This window comes from Amblyraja radiata, chromosome 23, assembly GCF_010909765.2.
Source record: "Amblyraja radiata isolate CabotCenter1 chromosome 23, sAmbRad1.1.pri, whole genome shotgun sequence".
NCBI lineage: Eukaryota > Metazoa > Chordata > Chondrichthyes > Rajiformes > Rajidae > Amblyraja > Amblyraja radiata.
In genome coordinates, this window is record NC_045978.1 from 22,285,147 (window position 1) to 22,300,550 (window position 15,404).

A 15,404-nucleotide genomic window follows, 5' to 3' on the forward strand; every position below is an offset into this window, starting at 1 on the left:
GGAGAGGGATGGAGGATTAGAGATCAACTATCCACCATATCCAACTACCCCGACTGCCAAATGCACTCATTGAAATCTTAAGCACTCTAATTCCTTATTACCAATCATAATATGTTCTAACAAAAAGAAATCTCTCATAAAAACGACATGCTATTCAATCCTCTATTTGCATTTAATCGTAGTAAAGATAACTCTCAAGGGACATGCACCGTATGGTTATTGCTAGCTGTATGTCAAAGGATGCCTATCAAGAACCTTCAGCTGCAAGTCAGGGATGGCTGATACCATCCCTGAAGATTGTTAAGGGCTTGGACACGCTAGAGGCAGGAAACATGTTCCCGATGTTGGGGGGAGTCCAGAACCAGGGGCCACAGTTTAAGAATAAGGAGTAAGCCATTTGGAACGGAGACGAGGAAACACTTTTTCTTACTAAGAGTGGTGAGTCTGTGGAATTCTCTGCCTCAGAGGGCAGTGGAGGCAGGTTCTCTGGATGCTTTCAAGAGAGAGCTAGATAGGGCTCTTAAAAATAGCGGTATGGGGATATGGTGAGAAGGCAGGAACGGGGTACTGATTGGCGATGATCAGCCATTGTCACATTGAATGGCTCAAAGGGCCGAATGGCCTACTCCTGCACCTATTGTCTATTGTCATCCATCAAGGCAATTGCAAAAAAAAGACTTGTCCTAATGAGAAGTGCAATTTCCCATTGAAAAGAGTTCAACTTAACCCTAGCCCTGGAAACAAAGAACTTGCAGATGCTGTTTTATACCAAAGATGGACATATAGTGCTGGTGTAACTCAGCGGGTCAGGCAGCATCTCCGGAGAAAAACGATAGGTGATGTTTCGGGTCAAAACCTACTTTTCAGGCTGAAGAAGGGTCTTGACCCAAAACATCATTCATCCTTTTTCTCCAGAGATGTTGCCTGACTACTGAGTTGCTCCAGCACTTTGTGTCTATCTTCAACCCCAACGGAACACGAGTACAGTGAAGCACAAGAGGGATTATTATCCCACTGTCTGCAAACTGACAATGTGACATTCAAAGCGACGCAATCCTCGTTACCTTGGTCCTCATAAAAGTCACAGCGAGGCAAGATCCAGTAAAGACTGAAAAACAGCAAGCCCAACAGCAAGCCCGGTCAAGCCCAAGATGGGAGCAGGGAAATCCTCAGATACCAAGTTCTCCTCAGATCCAGATTAAACCAAGCTTGGACTCGGTAAAATCACAATAACCAAATTGTATTCCGATCCAGATTAGCCCAAGCTGGGACAAGAGAATTAGTTACTAAAATCTTGAATCTGAGTTAGGCCAAGGGAAGGAGAAGATGTGAAGATGTGGAGGCTAATAAAGGCAAATGGATTTGCACAAAGGTAATTACATTGTAGGCCAGGTCAAGCGGCAATCGCCAGTGACATTGAACGTCCAGCAAGAGGAATGATTAAGCCACCGCCTGCAAACTGACAACCTAACCCCAAAGCATAGTAGAACAGCCCATCCAGAGAGTGTTTGACATTGAAGCCAAACCCAAACCAGAGTTGCCAAGTTAAGTGAGGGACGAAAGGTTCAAAATAATCTGTAGCACACATTGTACTAGGATTATGTTTTTTTTTAAATTGTAACAAGCAGTAAAGGCTGCAAATGGTATGTAGATGGGCTCTCACAAAGCCCTCATGATTGGCTTCCCAGCTTGAAATCTCTGAGCATTTGGGTTCATCCAACATTTAGCGACCTATTTTCTAACTTGCACTAATTCCCACTCACCAATTACCCTACACCTGCTGAGTGAATCTGACTTCCAGTCTGGCCAGGCCTCGGTTTTAAAATTCAAATTTGTTTTCAAATTTCTTCTCCCTCTTCATAAGTTATAGGAGCAGAACAAGGACATTCGGCCCATCAATTTCCACCACTCAATCATGGCTGATCTATCTTTCCCTCTCAACTCCATTCGCCTGCCATCTCCCCATAACCCCTGACAACCACACTAATCGAGAATCTATCAATCTCTGCCGCAAAAATATCCATTGACTTGGCCTCCACAGCTTGATGTGCCAATGAATTCCACAGATTCACCACCCTCTGCCTAATGAATCTCCATTTATTCTGAGGCTATGGCCTCTGATCCTAGACTCTCCTACTAGCGGAAACATCCTCTCCACATCCACTCTATCCGAGGCCTTTCACTATTCGGTAAGTTTCCATGAGGTCCCCCCTCGTCTTTCTAAACTCCAGTGAGTGCAGGCCCAGTGCCGTCAAACGCTCATCATTTGTTAACCCAATTATTTCTGGAATCATTCGTGTAAAGCTCCTCTGTACCCTCTCCAATGTCAGCACGTTCTTCCGCAAATAAGGAACCCAAACTGTTCATCATACTCCAAATGTGGTCCGACCAGTGCCTTATAAAGTGTCAGCATTACATCCCTGTGCAGATCTGTGCAATCGATTCCAGGCCTACTATCCTCCAAGTTCTCCAATCTCTCATGCTGACCGCTTTTACATATCCAATCTTCCTCATTTCATCTTGCATGTAGTTGTGAAATCACCCCCTTAAACCTCTCCATATCTCACCTAACTTTCAACCCTCGGTAAAACCCACACCTTTGACCAAGCCTTCAGTCACCTATCCTAATCTCCTGCCTGGGTCATTACATGCAGAAAAACACTCAAGGAGCACTACACAATTGAAAAGTGCTATACTATTGTAAGCTGTTGTTTCTTTTGGCCAAGTGCTCTGACTTTTAATCATCTCACATCTGACACTCAGGCTGCTTGAGTTTTCATCAGCTGGAGTCCACAATTAGAAGGCAAATAGAGCTCTCCAAGTGAATCATTAATGTCTGGAAGTACTCTATGCTCTGGAGGTTTTGTTCCATTAACAAAATACACTCGGATATGTCACAGATGAATACCAGTCTGCAAAATATATTGTATCTCCCTCAGGCAAAATGTGAAAACAATGAACCCTGGTTCTCTGCATTATTACAGGAAACTAAACAGTCAGTCAAGGAAATACGCAGGGGGAATAAATGTGTCCATGATCCAAAAAATATAAAGTTAGCTGCTCGTTCTACTCCCCCCTGATATTTGCAGAGCGGCAGTTCCATTAACCTGCTAATCCCATTGGGCTGGTTTAGTGCCAGATAAGAGCTCTGGCCCAACGTTTCAGTGCTCAGTCAATGGAAATATTGGAAAAGCTAATTGTGGATGATCAGCCATGATCACAGTGAAACTGGCTCGAAGGACCGAATGGCCTACTAATGCACCTATTGTCTAATGTCTATAAAAGCACAGACCAGGCTCCACTTGCAGAGAGAGGGGGTCAGAGTACACGCCGACCATCCATCACCCGTTCACACCAGTTCTATGTTATCCCACCTTCGCATCCGACACACTAGGGACAATTTTCTGAAGCCAATTAACCTACAAACCCGAGCGTCTTAGGAGGGAGGAAACCGGAGCACCCAGAGGAAACCCACACGGAGAGAGGAAGGATGTACAGACAGCACCCGTAGTCAGGATCAAACCTGGGTCTCTGGCCCTGTAAAGGCAGTAACTCTACCATAGCTGCCGCCTGATCTGCTGAGTGCTTCCAGTGTTTTGTGGTTTTAGTTCACCTCTACCAGAATGTGACCTGTGCCCTGATAGAAAGGTGGCAAGGGCTTTACAACTGTAAGGTACACAAAAATGCTGGAGAAACTCAGCGGGTGCAGCAGCATTTATGGAGCGAAGGAGATGGGCAACATTCCGGGCCAAAACCCTTCTTCAGACTGGAGAAGGGTTTCGGCCCGAAACGTTGCCTATCTCCTTCGCTCCATAGATGCTGCTGCACCCGCTGAGTTTCACCAGCATTTTTGTGTACCTTCGATTTTCCATCATCTGCAGTTCCTTCTTAAACACTTTACAACTGTAAGACAGGAGTGTGCCATAATGGCAAAGAATGAAACAGCTGTCATTGTAAACAAGGATAGGACAGGCAACTGGAGAAAACAGACATGGAAATTAATGTTGTTTTGGGACACAAGTATAAAAAAAAGTTAAAAGCTAAAGGGTGAAAGTCCTAAACCATGAATGAAACTGTCCAAGAAAACTGGAAAATTGGAGATTGTAATATGCTGCAAGGAACCAGATGGATCAAGAATGACTGCAATACGGCAACACAAAAATACTGAATATAAATTAAACACTGCATATGATCACAACAATACAGGAAAGTGGAAATAGATCAAGGCAGCAATGACATATAGCAAAGAGATTATAAATATACAGACCATCTAAAAGTGAAAGGGAGGCAAGGGAGGAAATAAATAAACTCATTCAGAAAATGATTTTTTTTTTTAGTTGAAAAACAAACATGCTGAATTTCTACTACTCTACCTTAATTTGGTCTGAAGAGACAAGAAAGGGCGATAAGGGAATTGATTCCTAAACTGGGCGACAGAGGTGCTGTGGATAGTGCAGTGTCTTACAGCTCCAGTGACCAGGGTTCGTTATGACCTCCGAGGTTAAGGATCCTTTCCCATCTACTGTTGCTGGAATGCGAATGGGAGTTCGTAATGGACCGATGATTTATGAAACATTACGGGGAAGAATCACAGGGTTCTCACTGTGATCTCGTGAGTTTCCTCCGGATGCTCCGGTTTCCTGCCATAACCCCAAGACGTACCTTTGTAGTTTCACTGGCCTCTGTAAATTGCCCCCATGTGTCTGAATAAGCAGCACATGGTGGAGCTGGAAAGATTGGTGAGGAAAGGTAGTGGAGAAGTCGGATCCATGGACAGCAAAGGTGCAAGTTATCACATTGGAAAATGAAGTTATGAATAAAATAGCGTTGAAAGTTAGCATCACAAGACAAAAATTGAAAATTATCAACATTTTGCTGCAAAAATAAAATAAGGGTGCTGTCTGCGTGGAGTTTGTACATTCTCCCTATGATCACGTGGTTTGTAGGTTAAATGGCCCTCTGTGAGATCTCCCGCAGGAAGGAGTGGATGAGAAAGTGGGATAACATAGAACTAGCGTGAGCTGGTGTTTGATGGTCGGCGTAGACCCAGTGGGCCAAAGGGCCTGTTTCCATGCTGTAGCTCTAAACCAAACTTAATATCCTTTTTTTTAAACTTCTTTAGTGCTCCATCACTGAGATCTGGTGCCACCTTGTGGTCTAAGAGGAATCTCAGCAAACTGCACATTTCACGGACGAAGTTCTTAAAAGTCAGTAAAAGACGCAAAGTGCTGGATTGACTCAGCAGGTCAGGCAGCACCTCTGGAAACATGGATAGCTGATGTCGTGGGTCGCTACTCTTCTTCAGAATGAAGAAGGGTCCCAACCCAAAATGTCACCTGCCCATGTTTTTCCAACCACTCCTCATAAACTCTCTAATCCTGGTAAACCTCTTCTGCGTCCTCGCCAAAGTCTCCAATTCCTTCCAGGAATGGGACATCCAGAACTGCACACAATACTCCAAATGTGGCCAAACTGAAGTGTTATACAGCTGAAAAAGACACAATCCACTGGAGTAACTCAGCAATTCAGGCAGTATCTCTAGAGAACATGGATAGGTGAGGTTTTGGATCTGAACCCTTCTTTCTTAGGTAAATCTTTGGTACGATTTCTCTTACCAAATTGTAAGACCCCCCACTGTCCCGTGTCAAACATCATTTGCAAGCATGGTTCAGTTTTAATCTAGAGATAGCATGGAAACAGGCCCTTCGGCCCACTGAGCCCATGCCGACCAACGATCCTCACACACTAACACTATCCTACACACACTAGGGAAAATGTACAATTTTACCAAAGCCAATTAACCTACAAATCTGTACGTCTTTGAAGTCTTTTGCCCACTCACTTCTCTCTCCATATCCTAGTGCAGAATCACTGTATCCTTTTCACAACATACCCATCCACCTATTTTTGTATCATCGGTAAATGTGAAAACCTTGCATACTACTTATTCATCCCTTCCAAGAACGGATTCTTGCGGTATTCCACTAGCTACCTCCACCTAGTTTGAAAAGTATCCACTTGTTCTAACACTATTTTCAATGAGACAGCCAATTTACAATCCATTTGAACACAATTCCACCGATACAATGGGCTTTTAATTTATAAATCAGACTCCTCTGCGGCACCTTGTTAAATGTCTTTCGGAAATCTAAATCTACCCATCTACCACATTCCCCTGTATTTCCTCTCCCTGTTACATCCCCAAAGAATTAGAGCCAAATTTGTCCAACATGATTTACCTTTCATTAAAACCAAGTTGATTAGATTTGATTATATTCAGCTTCCAGAAATAATGACCTATTTCCCCTATGATGAGTGACTATGACATCTTGCCTATGGCGTTGAATTAACTGTTCTATAGTTCCCAGCCTTCTGCCATCGGTCTGCTCTTTTACGAACATGGGAAGGAGAGGCATGGGAGGGGAGGGATCACATGGCTGCTAGCTATCCAAACATGGGAGAGAAGGAGATGAGGAAAACATTTTCACCCAGAGGTGCCTGGAATTAGCGGTCGGCACAGTAGCGCAGTGGTGGAGCTGCTGCCTTACAGCGCTAGTCCCAGGATCGATCCTGAACAAGGTGCTGTCTGTACAGTGTTTGTACGGTCTCCCCATTTCCACGTGGGTGGTACGGTTTTCTCCCACATTACAAAGATGTACAGTTTTGTAGGTTAATTGGCTTTAGTCAAATTGTAAATTGTCCCTAGTGCGCAGGGTAGTGCTAGTGTAGCTGGTCAGCATGGACATGGTGGGCTGAAGGGCCTGTTTCTGCACTGTACCTGAACTAAACTAAAATTCACTGCATGAAAGGGTGCACATGAAGAGCAATGAAACTGCAGATCATGTCCTCCAGAGATGCTACCTGACCTGCTGAGTTATTCCAGCATTTTGTGTTCCATACAAATCTCTCAATTCTGGATCCCTGCTGCATGTGGACAATAGTGTGGCCCAGTTGCACAGTGGTCGAGTGGTTGGCTTATAGGTTTGATTCTGACTAAGGGCTGTCTGTACAGAGTTTGTACGTTCTCCCTGTGACCGCGTAGGTTTCCTCCGGGTGCTCTGGGTTCCTCTACACTCCAGAAAAGTACAGGTTTGTAGATTAATTGGTTTCAGTAAAATTGTATATTGTCCCTATTGTGTTGGATAGTGCAAGTACAGGGGGGGTGATCGCTGGTCGGCACAGACTCTGTGGGCCAAAGAGTCAGTTTCCTCGCTGTATCTCTAAGGTCTAAAGTTTAATGGGCAGGGTTTATCTAGTCCCTACATGCTCTTTGTGAGCCGCCCATTCCCACCTTCTACCATCGGATCTACTGCTGACTTGTGATAAGAGTCAGCACAGTGACGTAGAGATAGAGTTGCTGCCTTACAGCGCCAGAGACCAGGGTTCAATCCTGATTAGAGGTGCTATCTGCATAGAGTTTGTACATTCTTCCTGTGACTGCTTGAGTTTTCTACGGGTGCTTTGGTTTCCTCCCACACTCCAAAGACGTACAGGATTGTAGGTTAATTGACATCTGTAAATTGTCCCTAGTTTGTAGGATATAGCTAGTGTACGGGGTGATCACTGGTCGGGCCTACTCGACGAGCCGAAGGGCCTGTTTCCACACTGTATCTCTGAAGTCTAAGTCTAAAGTTAGACCAGAAATTATCAAACATTAATACTCACCACAAGACACTAATGTTATATTCTGTGGGCATGGGATACAATTAAATGACGTTCATACAATAAGTTAAAATTTGCTTGATAATTACTTGTAAAATGCCTTTTACTTTAATAAAAGGGTGCTTTATAAATGTTGTTTCTATAGTTCATCGTGATATTTAGATAATATCAAAGTGAACAATCTTCAGCTCCTACGCTTTTATCTTCTTATATAAAACATATATTTAACAGTGAAGCATAGCCTAAGAGAAATCAGAAAGGAATGCCGCACTGATGACTCATTAAATATTATCTGATCTCAAAGGAACACAAACTAACCTCCAACAAAATAAATCTACATCAATATCAACCAGGCTGTGTTATTAGTCACAGTTTAGGAAGAGACAAAGATTGGTCACGTCAAACCACACAACATCATTTCCTACATGAACTCATTCTCAACAGCCCTGATAGAAACATAGAAACATAGAAATTAGGTGCAGGAGTAGGCCATTCGGCCCTTCGAGCCTGCACCGCCATTCAATATGATCATGGCTGATCATCCAACTCAGTATCCCGTACCTGCCTTCTCTCCATATCCTCTGATCCCCTTAGCCACAAGGGCCACATCTAACTCCCTCTTAAATATAGCCAATGAACTGGCCTCGACTACCCTCTGTGGCAGGGAGTTCCAGAGATTCACCACTCTCTGTGTGAAAAAAGTTCTTCTCATCTCGGTTTTAAAGGATTTCCCCCTTATCCTTAAGCTGTGACCCCTTGTCCTGGACTTCCCCAACATCGGGAGCAATCTTCCTGCATCTAGCCTGTCCAACCCCTTAAGAATTTTGTAAGTTGCTGAATGCTGATGCTGAAGGTAGCACTCTCACTTCTGAGCCAAAGAGTTAGGCCTGAAATCATCCTGCATGCAGACAAATGAATACAGCACTCCATCAGTACTCTAGCGGTGGTGGAGTGCTGCGATGTTAGAGGTGCTGTTAAATGTTCAACAATGTTCTCTTCCAAGTGGTTATAAACAACTCCATGACACATTCATGAAAAGAAACACAAAATCCCAGTATCCCAAGGATGAGGTGAATCTCATTGACTACAAAAAGTAGTAAACACTGCCCAGTCCATCATCGGCTCTGACCTTCCTTTCATCGAGGGGATTTATCGCAGTCGCTGCCTCAAAAAGGCTGGCAGTATCATCAAAGACCCACACCATCCTGGCCACACACTCATCTCCCTGCTACCTTCAGGTAGAAGGTACAGGAGCCTGAAGACTGCAATGACCAGGTTCAGGAATAGCTACTTCCCCACAGCCATCAGGCTATTAAACCTGGCTCGGACAAAACTCTGATCATTAATAACCCATTATCTGTTATTTGCACTTTATCAGTTTATTTATTCATCTGTGTATATATTTATATAATGGTATATGGACACACTTATCTGTTTTGTAGTAAATGCCTACTATGGTCTGTTGTGCTGAAGCAAAGCAAGAATTTCATTGTCCTATCAGGGACACATGACAATAAACTCACTTGAACTTGAACTTGAAACCTACTGGATAATGAAAGGCCCAGATAGAGTGGACGAGGAGAGGATGTTTCCAGCAGTGGGAGAAACTTAAACCAGGGTGCACAGCCTCAGAATAAAAGAACGTACCTTAGGAATGGAGATGAGGAGGAATTTCTTTAGCCTGAGAGTGGTGAATCTCTGGAATTCATTGCCACAGACGGCTGTGGAGGGTGTCAATGGGTGTTTTTCGATCTTGATTTCCTGTTTCCGCCCTGTATCTCTAAATTAAACTAAAATATCGGAGGTCTTACTTTTCATTGTTCCGTCCGCCTCATCATCCCCGCTGTTGATCACCATGGTCCCCATCTGCGAGTTCAGCGTAGCGCTGTCGTGCTCGATCATCGTCCGCGCGCCCTCACTCATCGTGCTGGCTGCTCTCATGGTCCCCGTGTCATCTGCACTCGCTCTTACCATGGTGCCAGAGTCATTGTCATCTTCCTCCTGTTCCAATTGTTCAACAGCAAGAAAATAGTGAATAGATAGCAACCCTGACCCGCTCGAAGAGTGGGCCTAATGCAGAGTGTAGATCTTGCACTAAATGTCGTTCCCTTTATTCTTTATCTGTACCCTGTGGACGGCTTGACTGTATTCATGTATATAGTCTTTTCTTTAACTGGACAACAGCCAAATAAAAATAGTAGAGTCATACAGTGTGAAAACAGGTCCCTTGGCTCAACTGTCTCTGTGTCTCACAGCGCCAGAGACCCGGGTTCGATCCAAATATTGTGTTCTGTATGTATGGAGTTTGCACGTTCTCCATGTGACCGTGTTGGTTTTCTCTGGGTGCGCTGGTTTCCTCCCTTACCCAAAAGAGGTGTGGTTTGTAGGGTAATTGGCTCTCTGTAAATTGCCCCTATCGTGTAGGGAGTGGTACAGAAAGTGGGACGACATAGAACTAGTAAACAAATGAATGATGGTCGGCGTGGAGAGTGGGCAGAAGGGCCTATTTCCATGCTGAACCTCTAAATTAAACTAAATGTGACATATTTTATGATGTTGCAGTGAATACAAATAATAGTATTTGGGAACAAGGGCGACGAGATTATTTAGGGTGTCAGGGAAGTAAATTAACATCCACATTTGAAAAAGATTACAATAAATACAGAGAATCCATTTGTGATAACCTCAGCTCCATTAATGCCTCCAGATGATTCTCACTTGTTTTAGGCTTAATTTATTTTTACATTGACAAATACGGAAATGAATAATGTTGAATAATTTGTCAGTTTGATGTTTGAAAAATACATTAATAAAGCAGCATTAAAGAGGGGAAGTGCTCACATCCATGGGGTTACAAGTCTCAAGCATTGACATTCTCTCAGAAATGGAAAGGGTCTGCAAACTGTGAAATGCACCCAAGTGTCAGGTTTAGTGACGTTACATTAATCGGCAAACATAGCGGGGCAGCACAGTGGAGCAGCGGTATAGTTGCTGCCTTGCTGCGCCAGAGACCCAGGTTTAATCCTGATTATGGGTGCTCGCTGTACAGAGTTTGTATGTTCTCCCTGTGACCGCATGGGTTTCCTCCAAGTGTATGTAAACATGCAGGTGTTTGTGCCAACACAGGACATATGTTTAAAGTGAGGGGGAAACATTTAATAGGAACCCGAGGAGTAACATTTTGTACACAAAGGGTGGTGGGCATACGGAACGAGCTGCCGGAGGAAGCTGAGCCAAGTACGGTCACAATGTTTAAGAAACATTTAGACACATGGATAGGATAGGTTGATGGATTTGAGCCAAACACAGGCAGTGGGACTAGTGTAGATGGGACATGTTGGCCAGTGTGGGAAAGTTGGGCCAAAGAGCCTGTTTCCATGCTGAATGACTCTAGGATACATGTACGCAGTTGCACGAATGTGAAAGTACACCATATGCATGTTAGCAATAGACAAACACATGTATAGTAAAATCATCACACACTTGTGTGAGTATGTGAAACACGCCATATCCACGTCTGAGAATGCATGCACACACACCCCCAAGTCAAACCTAAAAACTACAACCTTAACACAGCCGAACTACTGCATCCACCTCTGTAGCAGTCACACTACTGTAAAAAGAAATTAACTATGGAAATGTTTGCTGTTTTGACAATAAATTACTATATAAAGGCACAAAGATTTGTAGGCCACTTCCTGATTTCAACAAAACTAGCATGCAATTTTTTGTATTTAAAGACAAAGTCCCATGCAAAACCTCAAAAACCACACTCCTCAAACACACACACACACCTCACCTCCATCTTATGTCTATTCCTATTCAGTAAGACAAATTTTCTATAAACGGGTTTCTAGACAAAAAAATGGATTACAAGCCCAATCAGAAACTGTAACTAGAAGAGTTAAAAGTGATAGATGGTGAAAAGGATTAGTATAGTTTAGTTTACTTTATAGAAGAGTGGAAACAGGCTCTTCGGCTCACCAACTCCACGCCTACCAACAATCACCCGTTCACTAGTTCGATCCTACACTCCAGGGACGATTTACAGATGTGAATTAACCTACAAACCTGCATCTCTTTGGGATGTGGAAGAAATCCGGAACTCCCGGTGAAAACCCATGCGGCTACAGGGAGAACATGCAAACTCCGTACAGACAGCACCCGGGTGTCAGGATCGAACCCTGGTCTCTGGCTCTGTAAAGGAGCAACTCTACCGCTGCACCACTGTGCTGCACTGATTACAGAACAACAATCTGAGTAAACCATAAAGGTGTGGTTGGACCACATCTGGTGGAATGGGTAGTGTAGAACTGCAAATACTGGTTTATACCAAAGATGGACATAAAATGCTGGAGTAACTCAGCGGGTCAGGCAGCATCTCTAGAGAAAAGGTACAGGTGACGTTCCGGGTCTGAACCTTTCTACAAATCTCTGGTGGAATGGCTGCAGCTCTGGATACCGTACCACAGAAGTCTGCATTGGTTTTGGAGAGGATACAGCATACAAAATAAGCATAAATAAGAGTTAAATTAAGTACTATTTGTACAGAGAGCATGCATTTCCTGGAATATTGAAGTGTTAACAGTGATCTAATTCAACGATTTGACTGTTCAAGTACAAATCATTTCCTCTCATGGACATAGAAGGGAATGTAAATATAGGAACTACAAATGCTAGAATCTTGAGTAAAGCACAACGTACTGGAGTAACAGCTGGTCAGGCAGCATCTCTGGAGGTAATGGATAGACAACATTTTGAGTTGGGACGTTTTTCAGACTTGATTATAATTATATTGTATAAGGAAGAGACCATTCCGCTTGCCAGACTTGTGGTTGACCTGCACTAGATTCCTTCTCGACATGTATGTTGCGCAACCAGGCTAAAGCTATTCACGGCGGTACAGTGGCGCAGTGGTAGAGCTGCTGCCTCATAGCGCCAAAAACCCGGGCTGCATCCGGGCTACGGGCGTCTCTGTGGAGTTTGCACGCTTTCCCAGTCACTGCGTGGATTTTCACAGGGTCCTGTTTCTTCCCATATCCCAAAGATGTACAAGTGTATCGATTAATTGGCTTCTGTAAATTGCCCGTCGTGTGTTGGGAGTGGAGGCGAAAGTGGGGTAGCATAGAACTAGTGTGAACAGGTGATCGACGGTTGGCTGGACTATGTGGGCCGGAAAGCCTGTTTCCATGCTGTATCTCTAAAACTAAAACTATTATATGCTTTTGAAAGATGGGCAAAGAATACTACATCAGTGAACATCCCTGATGACACAGCATAAAGCTGTCCAAGTTCATGGCAGATCAATGGCAATTAAAAGAATCAAATCCTACTTACATCGTGTCCTTGAGGGTTTGTATTCTGCCGCTGACAAATGCTGATTGTGATTATAAAACCAATTAACCTAAGCCTTCAGGAGAGGCGGTCTGAAGTCCTGATGTATGACCCAAGCCCAAATTCTTCTAACCCAGATGCAACAGTGGCTGCTCAAAGTCAAGATGACCTTCCTAGTGCTGCTGCTTCAGGCTTTAGATATACAGTGCAGAAACAGGCCCTTCAGCCCATCAAGTCCGTGCCGACCCCCTACTTCATAAGTTGTAGTCACCTAATTAGGCCATTCCCCCATTGTCCACTCCACCATTCAATCAAGGCTGATCTATCTCTCCCTCTCAACCCCATTCTCCTGCCTCTTCCCCGTATCCCCTGACACCCGTACTAATCAAGAATCTGTCAATCTCCACCTTAAAAATACCCCTTAACTTGGTCTTCACAGCCTTCTGTGTCAATGAATTCCACAGATTCACCTCCCTCAGACTAAAGAAATTCCTCCTCATCTCCTTTACAAAGGTACGTCCTTGTATTCTAACACTATCCCACTCACTACTGCAAACTCTAACACCATCCAACACACCAGGGACAATTTACAATTTTTTAACGAAACCCATTAACCTACAACCTAAAACCGGAACACCTGGAGAAAACCCACGCGGTTACGGGGAGAATGTACAAACTCCCAACAGGCAGCGCCCGTAGTCAGGATGGTACCCGGGTCTCTGGCGCCGTGAGGGGGCAACTCTACCGCTGCACCACTGTGCCACCGACTGTGCTGCTCATGAGCAAGCGAGATCATCGAAACAGAGAAACACAGAAGCAGAGACCCACCGAGTTCTCCTCGTCATCCTGATCCAAGTCTCGTTGTTGTTCCTCTTGCCGCTTTAGTTTTATTTCCATCATATCGTTGATCAGGTCCCGCAAGATCGACACAGGTTTGGCACTTTTAATGAAGGGATGCTGTAAAGTGAAAATGAAATTGCTTGAAATGTGATTGAAATAAATACTTCTTAATCAAACTGTTAATCCATCAATTAGCAGCGGGACTGGTTGACCATGCTCATGCAATGTAAAACCTAAATCTACCTTTTTGCTTCAAGAGTAGGGAGTGCTTAATTGTCATTTGTACTGATTGCTTGCGGCAGCATAACAGCCTGTAAACAATACCTGTAACAGCTGTAACTCAATAGACAACATCATAAAAAAAACAAAGAAAACAAGTCCAATGAGCAAAAAAGGCCTGAAAATTAGTGCAAATCAAAGCAAAACCCCAAACTCCTTAGTGCAACCATGACAGTTTGTAGTTTGAAAGTAGATCCAAGGAACTGCAGATGCTGGTTTAGAGACACAAAAGTGCTGGAAAAGAAGACACGAAGTGTTGGAGTAATTCAGAGGTTCTGATCGCCCCGTTACAGTGGAGATGAAGTTTCGGGTCGGACCCTGAAGAAGGGATGCTGTCTGACCCACTGAGTTACTCCAGCACTCTGTGTCGTCAGTTGATAGTGTGAAGTTTAGTTGTTGTTTGTTGTGTTCAATAGTTGTTGCAAAGACGCTGCACTGGAACTAACTTCAGTTTCGAACTCAATGCAAGATCCGATTGATTACCAATTCAGATCTGAAAAGTTGGGAAGCAAACTCTTCAATACTATCTAATCATGAATATGCAACCTTTAAATTTTACGTTAGTGACATTTAGCTCAGGTTCAATATCTTTTATGTGGTTTGGTGCCAACCATTGTTTGCTATCAATTCTGAAAAATGCCTTTTATTTTTAAACAAATTGCGTAAAAATGTATTTTGTTGTCGTTCAGTAAGCTAGCTTTTGAAGCTTTAATGTCCTACTTTGATCCCTAGCTCCTAAGAGCCACAAAAGAGATATTGAAGCTGAGCTAAATGCCACTTACATAAAATGTAAAGGTTTTATGTTCATGCGTGGATGGTAGTTAAGAGAGTTTGCATTCATCGTTGCTTTCAAATCCCACTGTGGTCTTGCTTTTCCCTCAAAATAATCTCCTCTACTGCTGCAAACCATGGATATATACGTCCCTCAAAACTGGTTCAGGCCTCGAGATTGAAAAATAATGAATTTGTAGATTCATTTGTGGAGCATATAATATCCTCACTTTTATTTTTTATTTTTTTGTGGGAGACATTGTTTATTCCATCTGAACATTTATCTTCCTTATTCCGCTGGAGGTAAACTAAGCAGCTCTCTTCCTAAACAGGCAGCTATTCCATACAATGTAGTGCTGCTACATACTTAGAAGACTTGGGATGTTCGGCATGTCCCCGACAATTCTCACCAACTTTTACAGATGCACCGCAGAAAGCATTTTATCGGGACGCATCACGGCAAGGTTTGGGAACAGCTCCATCCAAGCCGCAAGAAATTGCAGAGAATTGTGGACGTA

The 15,404-nt window shown here is 43.6% G+C and overlaps 1 protein-coding gene across 2 annotated transcripts in view; it reads right to left on the reverse strand.

Moving 5' to 3' along the window:
• Nucleotides 1–15,404, reverse strand: part of stk4 (serine/threonine kinase 4) — a 108,425-nt gene that overhangs the window by 50,687 nt on the left and 42,334 nt on the right. Inside the window, exons 8-10 of one of the 2 annotated variants that reach the window (XM_033041754.1) lie at nt 13,825–13,953; nt 11,462–11,515; nt 9,474–9,663 (exon numbers count right to left, since the gene is read on the reverse strand). In XM_033041754.1, coding sequence (XP_032897645.1) covers nt 9,474–9,663; nt 11,462–11,515; nt 13,825–13,953 — 373 coding nt within the window. The remainder of the gene's footprint in view (nt 1–9,473; nt 9,664–11,461; nt 11,516–13,824; nt 13,954–15,404) is intronic. The other variant, XM_033041755.1, reaches the window with a different exon arrangement.